The 15,798-nt window shown below is 51.5% G+C and overlaps 6 protein-coding genes across 6 annotated transcripts; 2 read left to right on the forward strand and 4 right to left on the reverse strand.

Moving 5' to 3' along the window:
* Positions 1-2,130: 2,130 nt before the first annotated feature.
* Positions 2,131-3,722, reverse strand: Aspvir_003534 (putative MFS transporter; the record flags this gene model as incomplete). The annotated part of the gene is made up of 7 exons (XM_043275116.1): positions 2,131-2,451; positions 2,512-2,596; positions 2,655-2,824; positions 2,887-3,290; positions 3,347-3,449; positions 3,499-3,580; positions 3,634-3,722. The coding sequence occupies 7 exons, from the start codon at positions 3,720-3,722 to the stop codon at positions 2,131-2,133; spliced, it is 1,254 nt and encodes a 417-aa protein (XP_043131051.1).
* A 1,424-nt stretch (positions 3,723-5,146) lies between these two features.
* On the forward strand, positions 5,147-6,777 carry Aspvir_003535 (tRNA-ribosyltransferase family protein; the record flags this gene model as incomplete). The annotated part of the gene is made up of 8 exons (XM_043275117.1): positions 5,147-5,221; positions 5,290-5,540; positions 5,594-5,677; positions 5,734-6,054; positions 6,105-6,162; positions 6,220-6,297; positions 6,353-6,540; positions 6,591-6,777. 8 exons carry the CDS (start codon positions 5,147-5,149, stop codon positions 6,775-6,777), a joined length of 1,242 nt encoding a protein of 413 aa, XP_043131052.1.
* Positions 6,778-7,012: 235 nt separating this feature from the next.
* Positions 7,013-8,047, forward strand: Aspvir_003536 (thymidylate synthase; the record flags this gene model as incomplete). Its single annotated transcript, XM_043275118.1, has 1 exon — positions 7,013-8,047. The coding sequence occupies one exon, from the start codon at positions 7,013-7,015 to the stop codon at positions 8,045-8,047; it is 1,035 nt and encodes a 344-aa protein (XP_043131053.1).
* A 238-nt stretch (positions 8,048-8,285) lies between these two features.
* Positions 8,286-9,224, reverse strand: Aspvir_003537 (AN1-type zinc finger protein; the record flags this gene model as incomplete). Its single annotated transcript, XM_043275119.1, has 1 exon — positions 8,286-9,224. One exon carries the CDS (start codon positions 9,222-9,224, stop codon positions 8,286-8,288), a length of 939 nt encoding a protein of 312 aa, XP_043131054.1.
* A 575-nt stretch (positions 9,225-9,799) lies between these two features.
* Aspvir_003538 (histone deacetylase hosB) lies at positions 9,800-13,357 on the reverse strand (the record flags this gene model as incomplete). The annotated part of the gene is made up of 1 exon (XM_043275120.1): positions 9,800-13,357. The coding sequence occupies one exon, from the start codon at positions 13,355-13,357 to the stop codon at positions 9,800-9,802; it is 3,558 nt and encodes a 1,185-aa protein (XP_043131055.1).
* Positions 13,358-14,055: 698 nt separating this feature from the next.
* Positions 14,056-14,349, reverse strand: Aspvir_003539 (uncharacterized protein; the record flags this gene model as incomplete). The annotated part of the gene is made up of 1 exon (XM_043275121.1): positions 14,056-14,349. One exon carries the CDS (start codon positions 14,347-14,349, stop codon positions 14,056-14,058), a length of 294 nt encoding a protein of 97 aa, XP_043131056.1.
* Between the last annotated feature and the right edge of the window lie 1,449 nt (positions 14,350-15,798).

The raw sequence follows: 15,798 nt of genomic DNA on the forward strand, positions 1-15,798 counted from the left end.
TGCTTGCCTCTTGGGCAAAAGTTCTGCGCAGGGGTCGTTGGCTCTGATATTTTCAAATCCTTTTTACCCTTTAATCTCCTTCAATTTCAGCCCTCATTATTGTGGCTGGCAAGGGACCACGATACCGCGAATAATCATATCATATTTTGGACAAGAAAACCACTCCAAAATGACCTCGACTCAAGGAAATGCTGGTCGGAAGGCTGAATGGATAGAGAAACTTGAGAGTATGCCCCACTTGAACTACAACTTCCTTGAAGGAATCGTCAATGTGCTGTATGGTTTATCATTCGCGGGACTAAATCCAGACTGTATCTTCCTGCAGAGCATTGCAAAACTACAGGCCTTGGAACCCCGGTGTACACATTGTGCTCCGATCGTCGAGGTAACTGACCCTTCGCTCCTCTCCATTCTTTTTTCATTTTTCGTTCCTTTCTCCTTTTCCTTTCACAGTCGTGATTGAATATTCTTTCTTTGCGTTGCATCTTCTCCGTCCATTCCTCTTTCTGGAGATCTACCCTTGGGTGAACTGAATGGTGCCCAGTGTGTGTCGCGGCATCAGGATTGTGGAGTAACTTTTTCCCTTCACCGACTTTTAGACCTGACAGCTTGTTGTACCATGTGCTAACAGCTTTATGTCTTCAAACAGGAGGTCGGACAGCTTGGAGCTGCAACGTGATGGTACAAGGTCGAGCATATGCCGCACGGTTCTGGTACGATGGCAACTTCACAATTAACGCCAAACATGACGCTGCAGAGGTAGCTCTCACGCTCCTGACCTACCAACAGCAACCTCAAGCTGGCTCCGAAGCTCTTCCCGGAAAGGTGTGGCCGTAGCAGGCGAGCAAATACGGGAATATGGTTATGATAGGGTGGGATTCAATGGGTTCGATACGGCTGAGAACTACTTTCATTTCTCTGTCTGCTTTGCTTGGGCCGGACCGATTACTCGCCTTCCTCCCCTCCTCTTTTTTCCTTTTTTCCTTTGTGGCCCCTATGACCGCGTACGACGACTTGATGCCCGACTCTTCGGGTTCCGCAGACGTTATGTACAACATTCTCGGCTGTCGACATTCTTCTTTGTGCAATATGCTGCAACAAGCACTGGAACACATCGATGACTACGATGCTGCAGTGGGTGGACAATCGGAAAACGAACATTTCCCGGTTGCCGCTCGCCGCAACTTCTTCTTTCTACAGGACTACAGAACACCAGCCCCTGCCACATTTTACTCGGCTCTTTTGGTTTTACACTCTCTATTACAAGCGGCCCGGTTATGCTTTTCTGTTCGACTTATCCACCTTCTGTACAATTCTCCTATATTTTCTTTCAGTTTCGCAAGGCACTCGCACTACTGTGACCTTGCCACGATATTATGACGACAGAACTGTGACGAACAATCCCGATACTCGAATCTTGTTTCATTGCGTGCCTTTTGGATTCTCGCTGTCAAAATATTTGACCCTTTCGGTGATTCCAGCGCCTGTGTATGTTTTTTGTGACTGTCATACCTAGACAGGTCCTGCCATTTGCTCCTTGTGTACGCGGGTCTTTGGATCCCACCGGCACCAAATGGGTCAGGGAGTACATTTCTTGCTCGTGCGAGTCGACCATCTAGGATATGGTCTCGTTTCTTTGCCACGTGCCAGTTCCGAGCCATCAAAGTAGACAGTAGGGCTGCCTTTTTCTGCTTTTCTCACCCACTTCCTGTTCCCGGGTTGCCCCACCCTTCTTGAACTTTCAACGTCCATTGGGGGCTTGGGGACTCTTCTTAGAAGGGCTATTTTTATGCACTAATAGTGCGGGTTCGTTGTCCAGCTGGAAATCACGGTGTTAAATAAAGTACGGTTACAGTGTTCCGTATCCTTGGTTGCACCATGTCACATCTTGAGCTTAACCTTAAATTTTCCGGCTGAGCGTTCGGCGTTCACGTGCTGACCGGATAAATCGATTCCGATAGCGCGCCAACTGGTCATGGCCAGCCTCGGCTACAGCGAACACTATGGGTTTATTTTTTTCTCTTCGACTTCGCGTGGTGTTCGCTTCATTGCAAGGTCGCACATGATATTTTCGCCAAAACTGTCTAGAAAAGAAAACGGGAAAGTAAGATCAACTTGAACGCGGAACCATCAATAAGCAAGTCTTCTTCCGCTTGCTCTGTCTCTACGGTTCAACCACCCGTAATAGCATCGGAGCATGATGCACCCCGCACAAACAAACAGGAGTAACCCAGCATTGGTCCAGTGGCCTGTCGGGTAACCCCTCTTCGCTTCGTTGGCTTTGTAAATCCACACGCCAACAATTTGGCCCGGGGCGCCGAAGGACACGTTCAGGGCTATTGCTAGTCCGGTGCCTGCCGTGGAGCGGAGGTTGGAGGAGAGCCAGCCCAGGAGCGGGGGAATGCAGGCGAAGGCGCCGCTGGTAGCGACGATGAGGCAGCCGTAGCGGTGCTGATTCACTTATGTTAGTGGATTTCTTGTAGGGTCTGCGGAGGGAAGGGGGGAAGGTACTAAGTAAGCGTCTGCTGGGAGGACTGCGGATGCTAGGAAGCCCATGGCGCCGATGAAGGAGAAGAGGGCGGAATGGAGGCCACGGCTGATGGTAGATTGTTAGTGTGCGTTGTGAGGCATGGTGCTGAGGCGAGGACTTGTACCTGTTGAAATGATCTGCGGACCAGGCTGCGGCGGTTGTCACGACATAGGCTACGGCCCATGGGGGCACTGTCATGAGCTGTGCGCGTAGGTTGGTATACCCGAGACCGCTGGTGATTGTGGGCGTAAAGAGAGAAAGACTGGAAAACGGGGCGGATATGCCGAAGTAGACCTGTTGAGAAGCATTAGTTGTGGGAACTGCAGTGGGCTGAGAACGGGTAACAGGCGACAGACGGCATAGTGTGCGTAGAGACGCCAATCTGTTAACACGGCTTTGGCATCCTCCCAAGTCATCGCTTTGGCTTCTCCCTTGGAGCCTTCGGTTCGCAGTCGTTGAGCGGCGAGGTCTCGCTCTTCTTGTGTGAGCCAATGAGCTGATTCGGGGTAATCGGGAAGGAAGAACCAGACTAGAACGGCTGAAGCGCACGAGGGCGCTCCCTCGATGATGAATAGCCATCGCCATGCTGACAGTCCATGGGCCTGATTCATGTGGCCCACGCCGTATGCGACTGCACCGCCAAAGGCGCCGGCTAAGGTAGCGGATGCGAGGATCAAGGCCACGCGCATGGAGCGCTCGGAGTGTCGATACCAGAAGGTCAGGTAGTAGACCAGGCCAGGGAAGAGTCCCGCTTCCATTACTAACGGGTGTCAGTCATTCCGTAGATTTAATCCTTGGTTTTGGGAGGGGGTATACCTCCTAGCAGGAAACGCAGGCCGGTGACCTGAGCGAAGTTATGGGTTCCTCCCAAGCCCATTGTGCACGCGCCCCATGACAGCATCAGAAACGCAATCCACCTCTAGATTTCATAAGTTTCTGATTTCGAACGCAAGATTCTCATGGCATACACTCGGCCTAAGCTTCTTCAAAAAGTAGTTTGAAGGGACTTCGAACAGCGCATAAGCAATGAGGAACACCATAAGCGCAATCCTAGCACATGTCAGTATCTACGCTTTAGCATCAACTATCCGGACAAAACCTACGTGTATTGATACGAGGTCATCTTAGTCTCAGTCAGGAGGTCATTGTGCGTATCTTGGTTGAGGATTTTTGCATTTCCTATGCCGAGCATGATGAGGACTGGCCGAGCAAGAGTTGATCCCATGCTTACCAATGTTAGATCTATCTAGATAGCAGAGAAGATAGATCGCTGCACATAGAGGAACAATGCGCAAGTCTTGTTTCCAGACAAGTGCTTTCTCCTGAGGACTGCGGTATGATGCATCAAACCGCTGCTCGTCGATGTCCTTGTAAACGATCAGCAATGACAGCTACAACTCGGATTCTTACTCCACTCTGCATACATCAGACGCAATTTCAACATCGCGAGCATCTTCCACGCTGGGGTGGGTTTTCGGCTCGCTCATTTTCGCGGCGGTAGACAACTAAAGAACCTCGGGTGAAAATGAACAAGCTTTTGAGAAGCAATTCTTCGTTTGACCATATTTATAGGCTTGGGTCTGTCAGCACCGGTTGGAGCCCCCCGCACAAGTAAGCGGGCTCCGCTGACTGGGGTAACCCCGTTCTGAAGAAAATGTGATTCCACGGTGTCGGTGAACCTCCGACGGTCATGACCGAAGATGGTTAACCACCCTTTTAGGCACGTAGACTGTAGTACAGTGATTGGTTGCTGTCATAACAGAAAAAGGCATTAGATCGGCAGATCCGTATCGGCATTGCCGTTGACAGAACGGACATTATTGGAGTCACGAAAGGAAGATGTAAGTCGTATCCAGCCCAGCACTTGCAACTGAACTTGGAAGCGATGTGACTTTTCTGTTGGGACGCGACTGGTACGCTCGCAAATGTGGATTTGACCGTCCCTACAGCGCAAGGGATCACGATGAAGACTGGTACTGGCTTGATTCGCTTGAAGTGTGTATTACTTGGGCCACGTCAGGCATCCTTCTTCAAAACTATGTGAGATACACATGTTAGATCACTAAAGGTCACTCTCAGTCGCTTTGTCTATCAGTTTTCTCACTTTCTGCTTTATAAGGATAATGTGGATCTTGTCACTTGCACAGGGTCACCAGTTGGCGCCGGAGGGCTTGACATCTACATAGTGCGGTAGACAATCTTGGACAAGCATAGCTTTCGGGTTGGCGCATCATGAAGAAAATTCCAATTTTTTCCCGGCAATTCTTCTTCTTTGGACTCTGGCTGAGAAAAAGTAATATAATCCCCATGTATCTTTTCCAGTAGATAGATATGTGAGAATAAGAACAATGGCCAATCTGATTGGTCATGCGAAAAGCATCGAAGTTTGCCCAGTTGGGTTAGCGCAAATCTTTATCTATCGATAATGATTGAATCGTGATTTTGTTACATTTCTCTGCTGTTGTGCGTCAATTGTCTACCCTTCTTTTCTCAATGAAATGTCCTGCATATAATTCAAGCATTTATTTTCCCCATAGCATTTTAAGAAGTATAAACAGTCGTGCTGTGTCAAAATTATACGCCAATCCAGCTCTGCGCACCTCCCAGAACACAAACATGGCGACAGAAGCTACCCCTCCGCGCAGAAAGATGCCATCTGCATTGACTTTCGATCTGCATAAAAAGTGCTCAGTAAGTTCTCCTTACCCGTTAACTTTTCAGGTATACTCGATTTTGATCTAATCAGGAACCAAACGTAGACAACCAAAGCGCGCGCTAGCACCCTCCATCTCCCTCATGGCTCCGTTCCGCTTCCCATCTTTATGCCCGTTGCGACACAGGCGTCCCTCAAGGGACTCACGTATGACCAGCTGAAGCAGACAGGCTGCATGCTGTGCTTGAATAATACATACCATCTGGGCCTGAAACCGGGGCAGGAGGTTCTAGACCAAGTGGGCGGGGCGCATAAGCTGCAAGGATGGGATCGGAATATCCTGACAGATAGCGGCGGGTGAGCTATATCTGTCTTTTTCTCAGCCTGACACTGACACCTGCAATGTGTAGTTTTCAGATGGTTTCTCTGCTGAAGCTCGCAAAGGTCACCGAGGAAGGTGTCCGATTTCTCAGTCCCCACGATGGAACCCCGATGTGTGTCCCTGCCGATTCGAAGTCTCGACGAACCCCACTGACCAGGGTCAATCTAGGCTACTCACACCAGAACATTCGATTTCGTTGCAGAACTCGATCGGCTCGGATATCATCATGCAGCTAGACGACGTCATTGCAACTACCTCTCCCGATCATGCCAGAATTCAGGAGGCTATGGAACGGTCCGTCCGGTGGCTCGACCGCTGTATTGATGCGCACAAGTATCCCGAGAGACAGAACCTTTTCTGTATCATTCAGGGCGGTCTAGACCTAGAGCTACGGAAGCAGTGCTGCGCTGAGATGGTTGCGCGAGATACACCGGGTATTGCCATCGGAGGTCTATCAGGTGGTGAAGCAAAGGAGGAGTTTTGCAAAGTGTATGTGCTGAGGTACATGCTGCAAGGGCTACGTCGGCTGACAGTTATAGGGTGGATACGTGCACTGGACTCCTTCCAGAGCACAAGCCCAGATACGTGATGGGAGTGGTAAGTATTAGCTTCCCCCCTCCGGAGGGCAGTCTCTTTTTTATTGACGCTGCTCAGGGTTATCCGGAAGATCTCGTTGTAGCAGTTGCACTCGGTGCGGACATGTTTGATTGTGTGTGGCCAACGAGAACGGCGGTAAGGACAACCCCGGCAAATCGTTTGAACGCAAGTTGTGACTGACAATTGGTAGCGATTCGGAAATGCCGTGGTTCCTTCCGGCTCCCTGAACCTACGCCATAAGTCGTTTGCCGAGGACTTCCGACCTGTACAGGAAGGGTGCAGCTGTTCTTGTTGCCGGCCCAAAGAACAAGGTGGCTTGGGGATTACGCGAGCGTATATCCACCACCTGGCTGCCAAAGAGACGGTTGGAGCTCATCTGTGAGACTTCCCTTCACATCCGAGGGTCGCTAGTGCTAAGTTCTCAACAGCCTCACCATTCATAATGTTCACTACTTGCTTTCCCTAATGGGATCCGCTCGCCAAGCCATTTTGGAGGATCGATATCCAGCATTTCTGCGCGAGTTTTTCGACAATCTGTATGGGGATAAAGCGAAATTCCCGGAGTGGGCTGTCACTGCGCTGCGTGGTGTTGGCGTTGATCTGCTCGCAGACTAGCATGCATGCTGATAGATCATCTTTATCTACATCACATAATCTTAAGACGGGTGTCAAGCATCATTCGATGCCTGGTACAACTGCCGGACTCTTAAAGTAATATTGCCAAATCGGGAACAGGATGTTATTGTAGGCTGATGATTTGCTTATCAGCACGTGATCTCGCGCGTCGCGTTCACGCGTTACTCAAAAAGTCCTCCGCAAGCAATCTCAACGACGAAGCATCTCAATCACCATGACAATTCAACCTAGACTGCAAGCAAGCAATATGTCACCGGTAGCTGTGACGCCGCAAGATACCCCCAGCCAATCTAGCACACCGACTCCTCCTCACAACCCCGCGCACGAGGAACATCAGTACCTCAACCTCATCCGCACCATCCTCGCCGAAGGCGAGCATCGTCCCGACCGCACAGGCACCGGCACTCGCTCGATCTTCGCACCACCACAGCTGCGCTTCTCGCTCTCCAAGCCTGGCGCTACACCATCCTCGGACCCGATCCCCGTCCTCCCCCTCCTCACCACCAAACGCGTTTTCCTGCGCGCCGTCATCGCCGAGCTCCTCTGGTTCATCTCCGGATGCACGTCTTCCATCCCCCTCTCAGAAGCAGGCATCAAAATATGGGACGGTAACGGGAGCCGCGAGTTCCTGGACAAAGTCGGGCTCGGACACCGCGAGGTCGGCGATCTAGGCCCCGTGTATGGGTTCCAGTGGCGGCATTTCGGGGCGGAGTACGTCGACGCCAAGACGGATTATACAGGCCAAGGCGTCGACCAGCTCGCGGAGGTCGTGCGCAAGCTGAAAGAAACGCCCTTTGACCGGCGCATTATCATGAGTGCGTGGAACCCGGCTGACCTGAAGAAGATGGCTCTCCCGCCTTGTCATATGTTTGCGCAGTTCTATGTCTCGTATCCGAATGGGCTGGACCAGAAGGGGAGTCTGTCGTGTCTGCTGTACCAGCGATCGTGCGATATGGGGCTTGGGGTGCCGTTCAACATCGCGTCGTATGCGCTGCTGACGCATATCCTGGCCCATGCGACGGATCTGAACCCGGGCACCCTGATTCATACCATGGGTGATGCGCATGTGTATCTGGACCATGTCGACGCGCTGAATGAGCAGCTCAAGCGGGAGCCGACTGAGTTCCCGGAACTGCGCATCAAGCGTGATGATCGTGGTAGTGGAGTTGTGGATGGTTGGAAGGAGGAGGAGTTTGAGGTCGTTGGGTACCAGCCTCACAAGGCTATCAAGATGAACATGAGCGTTTAACCTCGTACAGGTTTTTACTACATTGTTTGATACCAGTATCTCTTATATAGCTTAGATTCTTGATCTGAATAGAAGATACAGTTGTGCATGACATTAAGGACGACTCTAACACGCGCGAGTTCAGGTATATATGTGAAAGGCATCCAAAACGCTCTTGGTGTATCATATGCTAAGTATGCAGTTCCAGATGGCAGGGAATCGAGAGGAAAAAGAAAAAAAAACGCAGCGGATCACTCCCTCACGACTTCCCCAGAACAACTCCCGCCCCTCTCAACAAGACAATAGTATGACCCTGCTTCACCTTCCCACCCCCAATCGTCTCCGAAAACTCCAGAAACTCCCCCGAATCCACATGGAAGATCCGCAACCGGTCCTCCTCCCCAGCCCGATTATTCACGTTCTCAATCCGCAACCTCCGCGCCGCATCATCCAGCACCCGACCAACCTTCCACCTCGAATCGAACCAAAATTCCCCCGAGGGCGGCTCCGCCTTTTGCGCCTGCCCATCCGCCGTCCCAACCACGTGCAGATACAGCCGCTTGTCAGCCGGGACACTAGCATCGCCCTTGGCTGCCTTCTTCAGCGCATTCAGCTCCGAGATCCGCGCCGCCGCGCTATTGGCCTTGGGCTTCGGCGCCAGCGCCTGCCCCTTGTCTTTGCCCCATGTACGCACCCGCGCGAACATCGACCGGATCGTCTCGGCATTGCTTGGGCCCTGGTTGCCGGCCCGAGCCCCCAGCGGGGCGATCTTCGCGCACTCGTGCGCTTCCCGGAGCCGGTGTCGCAGACAATACTGTCTATTACAGTTTGGGCAGCGCACGCCGGGGTCTTTCAGCGTGTTGATGAGCGTCTTGCAGTCGAGATGGGCGCATTGCTCTGAGTTGTAGATTGTGGGTTTCTGTGTGGGAAGGCTCGCTGTGCTGGTGTTCTGGGTGCCGTTGCGGCGGCGGGCCCATTCGCCGGCTTTGGGGCAGCGGTGGGCGGTTTCGGTGCGGTGGTCGAGGCAAAAGGTTCCGCGGCAGGATTCACAGCGGAAAGGGAGGAAGTCGAGTTGGTGGCAGTATTCGAATTGGCAGTGTCGGCCGATGGACTCTAGGTCCTTATCGGCCATTTGCGTGAAGGATTCTTGGGCGTTCGGGCTGGGTGTCCGGCCTTTGGAGACGGTTATGGGTGACATGGTGGAAAATCACCTTTCAGAACTAGACAAAATGAAGGAAAAAGACAAAGAGAGCGTCTTGATTATATCTGAGTAAGGAGAGAAAGGATGAATAATGCGCAACAAGAGATGGCGCTAGAAGCCACTGGCAACATGCGAATTGCCTGACTCAGCACTATCAGCACGGCTAGATGAGGCGCAGCGAACGCGGAGAAGATTCCAGTGTGGCTGTGGCGCTGATTATCTGATCCGGAGATCGGAGATAAGCAAACCACCATCTGTACCTCTCTAGTTGTTCCTCTTTGGACCACTGCGCAATCATTAGGCGCTGACACAGGTACTTGACTTAATATGGTACATGAAGAAGATAATCCATTAAATTTAATCCATTCTTATGAGGTATCCTTAGCATCACAGGTGAAGAGACAAGGCTGGTTAAGACCCAAACTAATAAACTCAGTACAACTCAGGGGGTATATTCAAACATGACTAAATCAACAAAAGAAAGGCATATTGGAAACATAAGGACTGGCAAAGTAAGTGCACGGAGGGCGGGGCGATAACAGAAGGAAAATACATTCAAAGATCGAAATGAATCAGTGCTGTTCTGGTTTATTGGTTTGATCATGCATAAGATCTGCATGACCAGTCCCTGCGTTATCACTGTGGTTGAAAAGCCTTGGCTGCTGCATGGCTAAAGTCTGCTTCTCCTTAGGAGCAGTGCGTGCCGCCGCAAAAGGGATAGGGCCGCTGGACGTAAGAACAGGAAGTCCATTCATTGTCTGACGCGCGGTTGTTGGTGGTGAGTATACCGTAGATCGAGCCGGGAGTGATTCTGAAGCCAACGAGGACGGGGTTGCTGTCCCAGAGGGAGGCTCCTGCGTCGAGACAGAACCAGATAGTGACACATCCTTGGGTCTTTCCCAGCGAGGGCGATCAATAGTGACGTTGCTCAAGAACGGCATTTTATTTTCACCCAGCGGATCAGGAGACGAGAGAACGAGCTCCTCTGGTGCGTTCCCCGGGCTCTCTAGCTTCACCCGATCCATGTTCGCGTTGGAGTTGGCTATATTCGGACCAGAAGGCATCTGAGAGATAATAGGACTCGGCGAGGGGTGAGAAGTTCCTCTGGCAGTAGAAGCATGCGCGGTTGCGGTGACGCTGGAGGCTTTCTTGGAGGATCTCGGCGTCTTGGATGTTGTCGGCCTGGGAGCACGCCTTTGACGTTCCTCTGTCGCTTTTCTCTCTTTCTCGCGAACGGCGTGTTCTTCGGGGGTAGGCACCTTCAATTTGATGCTCAATTTCTTCACGCCGGCTGCCAAATCGTCCAAATCTACAGGTCTGGAATCCGTCTTCTCGGTCATTGCCGCCTGTGTTTGGTCGGAGACGATCTTCTGATCATCGCCAGTGACTGGTTTTGAGAGAAAACCAGACGGCACGCGCGGTACAGGAGGCACTTTGGGACCCTCTGACCGTTTGGGAGCAGCGGACCGTGACGGAGTACTCGACCTACGGCTGCTAGGAGACTCCGGAGGATACCTATTCGCGGCTATGCTTGATTGTACGGGCGTTTCGCTTGCCTCAACGTTCAACGAACTCGAATTGTTTGGGTCAGACTCGGCTGTACCCGAAGGCTTAGAAGCGATCGGCGTTGTGCTTTTCCTCCGAGTTGTCCTGACGCCAGGCGAGCTATCGGCAGTTGAACTTGGCAGGTCACCAGGGTCGATAGTAATCCTCCGAGTGCTCTTCGTAAGTTTTTTCTTTGGGGTCTCCGCCTTTGGACTGCCAGGCAGAGAAGACTTGGGCTTTCTCGTACGTAGCTGCATCCGCTTTCCCTCTGGTGCTGCTGATGCTGCGTTAGTGGCCTTCTGGGTGGCCTGGGCGGCAGCCACAGCGGTCTGACGCTCCCGCCGAATGCGTGAAGCTTCCGCATTAAGTTCTTCCGGACGATAACTGGTGGTCTGACGATGGCTGGGAATAAGGATTTTCGATAGTTCGTGTGCCGCCGTGGCCCAGCCTACCTCTGGCAAGGGCACAACATCCGAGCCCGCCTGTGAGCCGGTAGATTTGCGATCTCGAGGGGGAGTAACGACTTTGGCAGTGAAAGATTGCGTTGGTGCAAAATAGGTGCGAGCAGACTTTGACTTTGGCGCCGTGGCAGGAGGTGGATAGACAAGCGCCTCCAGTTCCTCGAGTCTTGTTGGCGCCCACCACTCACTATCGTAACCGATATCAGACGGAGCGCGCCTTGCTTCAGTTGGATCATTGCTGTCCGATACATGCAAGCGATCAAACATTTCGGAAGCCAGACCGACTTGCTGCTCATGGTTGATGACGGCCGACATCGCCGTTGTGTCGCCCAGCGCTGCGAGATGACTGAGGACGCCGCTGGTCAATGCTCGATTACTATAGCCCCCTTCCAGGACGCTGATGACACGCCCATCTACTCCTAGCCCTTCTTCCTGCGCCATCTGCACAACATCCGCAGTGAACTTTGCATAGAACTCGGTAGGTACATTCACTTGATGCCTCTGCATACCGGAACCCTCCCACTCACTCGCGTCAAATCCTGCAGAAATAAAGATTGCCGCTTTTGGCGGAGTGTCGCCGGGCGCGCTATCAAGCAGGCGTTCGGTGTGCAGACGTAGAAAAGCGCGCGCTTTCTCTAACAGTACGGTGTATTTGGCGGCATAGATATCCCAGAACTCCTCGTTGGACTTCCACGTCTCCAGGTGGATATTCCAAATCGACTGACCGTGGGCTTTATCGATACAAACACTAGCGTTTCGCACCTTCTCAACATCACCATATTCGCAAGGGAACGAGTTGATGTCATGCAAGCTGAAGTAGCCGACCCTTGTTTTCTTGTGATTGGCTGCATTCCAGACCGCTGACAAGGCTTTCTGGTTCTGTTCCCATGCAATATCTTGCGAACCGTCGCCATGATGCAGGTCGAAATCCAGGATAGCGGCATGGGTCAGGCCATGGGTCATGGCAGCGTAGGTTATCCCCACATGTACATTGTTGATCCAGCAAAATCCGGACGGATGAGAGGTAGAGCAATGGTGGCCAGGGGGTCGAATACAGACAAAGGCTCTTTTGGTAGTGTTGGAGTTGAAGACGGCATCGACACCTTCACAAACTCCGCCGAGCGCGCCCTCAAAGGCATTCAAGGATTCGGAGCAAAGGTAAAGGTCGCCGTCATTGAGCGGAGCTTTTTTGGCAGATTCGCCGTCCTTTCCTGAGCTGCGCGGCCGAACCAACTCTTTGCCATTCAGAGCCAGTCTTGATTCTGCCGCGTCACACATGGTTTTCAGCTCATCCATCCACTTGGTCCCGTGCACATGAGTAACAGCCGCAGAAGTAAGAGGCAGGGTTCGCGACGTCTTGCGGATTTGGAACGGCGGCGCGGGGAGCTGATGTAGATCAAGATCAGGATGAGGCGCAAAGCGCTTTCCAGAATGGCGGCCGGCCATGAGGACATAAGCTGCGGATACTCCCACCACACAAGCTTGTATCCTCTCGGGCCGTTCGACGATGTAACTTAAGGCAGTTTTCGACGTTCGTGGCCGCGAGAAACGATGGCCGTAGCATGCGTCATGAACGACTACCACGACTTTAGAATGTAGGTCTGTGGATTGGTGCAGGTCGACTTCTCGGTGGAAGAAATCAGCAGCAACAGAAGCCGCGGTGGGCGCGGCTTGCTCCTGAGGTCTTCTGGACGGCATATTTGATATGGAAGTGGGGGAGGTCGCGAAGTTGGAGGACGAAGAGCGTCGCGATAGACTGGGACGAGGCGAAGTTGCGCCTGCACTATTGTGCGCAGATCGGAGCGACGCGGTCGATGATCGCTTTTTCAGGCTGGAGGTGGATTTCCGTCGTTCATCTCGTTCATCGCTAAGAGAATTGGAACTGGCAGTTCGTCGCGGTGCAGGATGCGCCAGATCAACAGAAGAACGCGCGGGGCCGTCCGGAGGCGACAGTAACGAAGATGGGGATAACGAGGATGGAGAGGCTGGAAGAGAAGTCGCGGCCGCAGAAGCAATTGTCAAATGGTCCAGACTATTGGTTAGATCGTTGGGATTGGGAGTGGGAGGTGGTGGTGGTGCAGTGAATGTCGCCTGAGTAGGCTCGTCGCGCATGGAGGGGTCCATGATGGCGATAGAAGTGGCATTTGAACGTTAATCAAATGCTGAGACAGAAACTGTGAGCGTAATGCGCTACTTTGAGAGAAAAGATGAGATACAATGAATTGAATTATAGTTATCCGAAGCAGATTAGGAGATGGGAAGTCGAAAGGAGAGAAGCGAGGGGGGAACAAGGAGAGAAAACGAGCCATCGTCATTCTCCCCCCTCATCCAGCCAAGGGGCAGTCGATCCCTTCCACTCCCCTTCTTCGGCGCCCTTTTCTCATCATTGGGCTGTCGTTACTTGAGTATAACGTCGTATCGAACGATGATAACAATGGAATGTTTCATCGTAAGAAGATTCAGAGTATTCTTTAAAGTCGAACAGTCAAGTTCAGTGGTTATTTTGTTCTGATCAGAGATACAGAACAGATCTTCGATCACAAGCCGAACGAGTCGCATAGATGAAGTCGCGAGATGGACATAATTAACTGACTCAGTGGAATCTCGAGATTTTCTCTATCCATCGTGATATGCATCTAAATGAATACAAAAGAAGAGACAGAGATCAATGGTATTATCGCTTTTCCCCAGAAGAGAAACGCCATTCCCAGCCTTCCAGAATACCACAAGCTTCTTCTGAGCTCCCCAAAAAACACCGATCCCAAGTCATAATGCATTAACATGACTGGCATCAAGTTCAAAAAGTCATGACGGCTCCAATCTCAGAAGGTTCGCGCTCGCAGTCCGCGGAATTGGTACCACTTCCTCGATATCGCTGAGGACTTCTCTTGGAGTGAACTGTCCGTTGAGCCGTCCTCGGAGTTGCGCTTAGACTTCTTGGTCTTCTTCTCGGACTTGAAGCCCCTAGTGGCGTGGTATTGGCAGAAGCATTGCATATGTACCGTTTCGATGCTGACACCCTGACAGCCATTGCGCTTACGAGCTGCGCAGAGACTCTGACCTGCTTCTTCTGCGCATTGGCACCAGGCGTATTGGGTATAGTACTGCCGACACATGATAATTCAGTGTTTATGAACACTATGTGACCTCTTCGTGGTCTTGGTGCGAGACGATTTCACGCAGGTGAAATTTGGAGTTGTGATGGGTCGGTTCCGCCGACTTCCGATGCGTTAACAGGTCAGATCAACAAGGCCAGCCAGACGCCTGTGAAGATGTGTCTTCAATATGGATTCAGCTGTATAGTGTCTGATGCGGGTGGAATCTCAGATCATAAGGGAGTCGCGGCTCGTTGAGGTGACTGTAATGGCTGATGGCCCGAAAGCTGCCATACAATGCTCTCTTTGTCTGCTACCAGATTCGCAGCTCAGAGTATCCGATTATTGATAGTCCAGCGGATAATGGTCATAAAGAGAGCGCACAAAAGAATGCCGCAAGGTTGATTGTGTTTTAATATATGGGTCTGGACGTCAATGTAGTCATGTAGGTTAAGGTTACAGATGGGAAGCAGCAATAATCTAGGGTCCGGCCTAGATCTTCGACAGGAAAAAGTTTGCAATGACAACGATAATGACGATGGCAGTGGTGATGCGATGATATAACTGCAACAGAATGTAACTGACGTCAACGTACAATGAAGAAGTGCCAGTTGAAACAGTAGAGTAGCACTTCCGGTTAGTTATGACTCTCATTTCGGCTCCTCTAATATCTCTTGGATCAACTTAGTATTCACATCCTTTACTGTAAGATTTTGTGTCTATAAATATTTTCCTCCAAGCATTGAAGGCTTACTGGCTTACTCAAATGGTCCAATAGCCTTTTCTCCCAGGACTAGATCTCCCGATGGGCGCTTGATTTAGGCGCCTGCATTTCGACAGATGGAGATGGGTCTACCTTACTGTTCAGCTTGATTTTTACATTTTATTCCCTCTTTTGCCCTGCTTTGCGCCTGAATGGGTCCTTTCATCATGAACAATGAATGGACATCAGCCAACTGCGCCTCATGCCAAGTAGCATTGTAATTCTTGGCCGTCAGCAGACGGATGAAAGGACCGCCATCAAAGAAGCAAACGACATTTGTCTCAGTTTGAGTCTTTGACTTGAATAATGAAAATGAGGCATACGAAAGTGTAGCCAGTCAGCCAGAGAATTGATCTAGGATGGAGAATGGATGGAGCCCGCGCAATTGGATGGACTGTCTCCATCTAGCTGTGGGTTTGCCGGACCACTTCGGTGTCAGTCTGAGGATCCAGATGTAGTGGATTCGTACCTCGTCCTCGTACATCGTTGTATTTCACTCAAATCCGAACTAGGGAGGGCCCGTCAATCCGCCAGATTCCGCCCAGACTCCGACATCCGAATGATCATCGTCGACTAATCAAAAGAGTCATGACGATGACGATCGCTTCATCAATTCTGGACCTGCAGAATTTCGCCGGAAGCGGAAATCGCTGAGTTAACCCCGACAGTATCACGCTAGTACGTATATAGCTTAGCGGCCCGCGCCT

Source organism: Aspergillus viridinutans (genome assembly GCF_018404265.1).
Source record: "Aspergillus viridinutans IFM 47045 DNA, scaffold_15, whole genome shotgun sequence".
NCBI classification, from domain to species: Eukaryota; Fungi; Ascomycota; class Eurotiomycetes; order Eurotiales; family Aspergillaceae; genus Aspergillus; species Aspergillus viridinutans.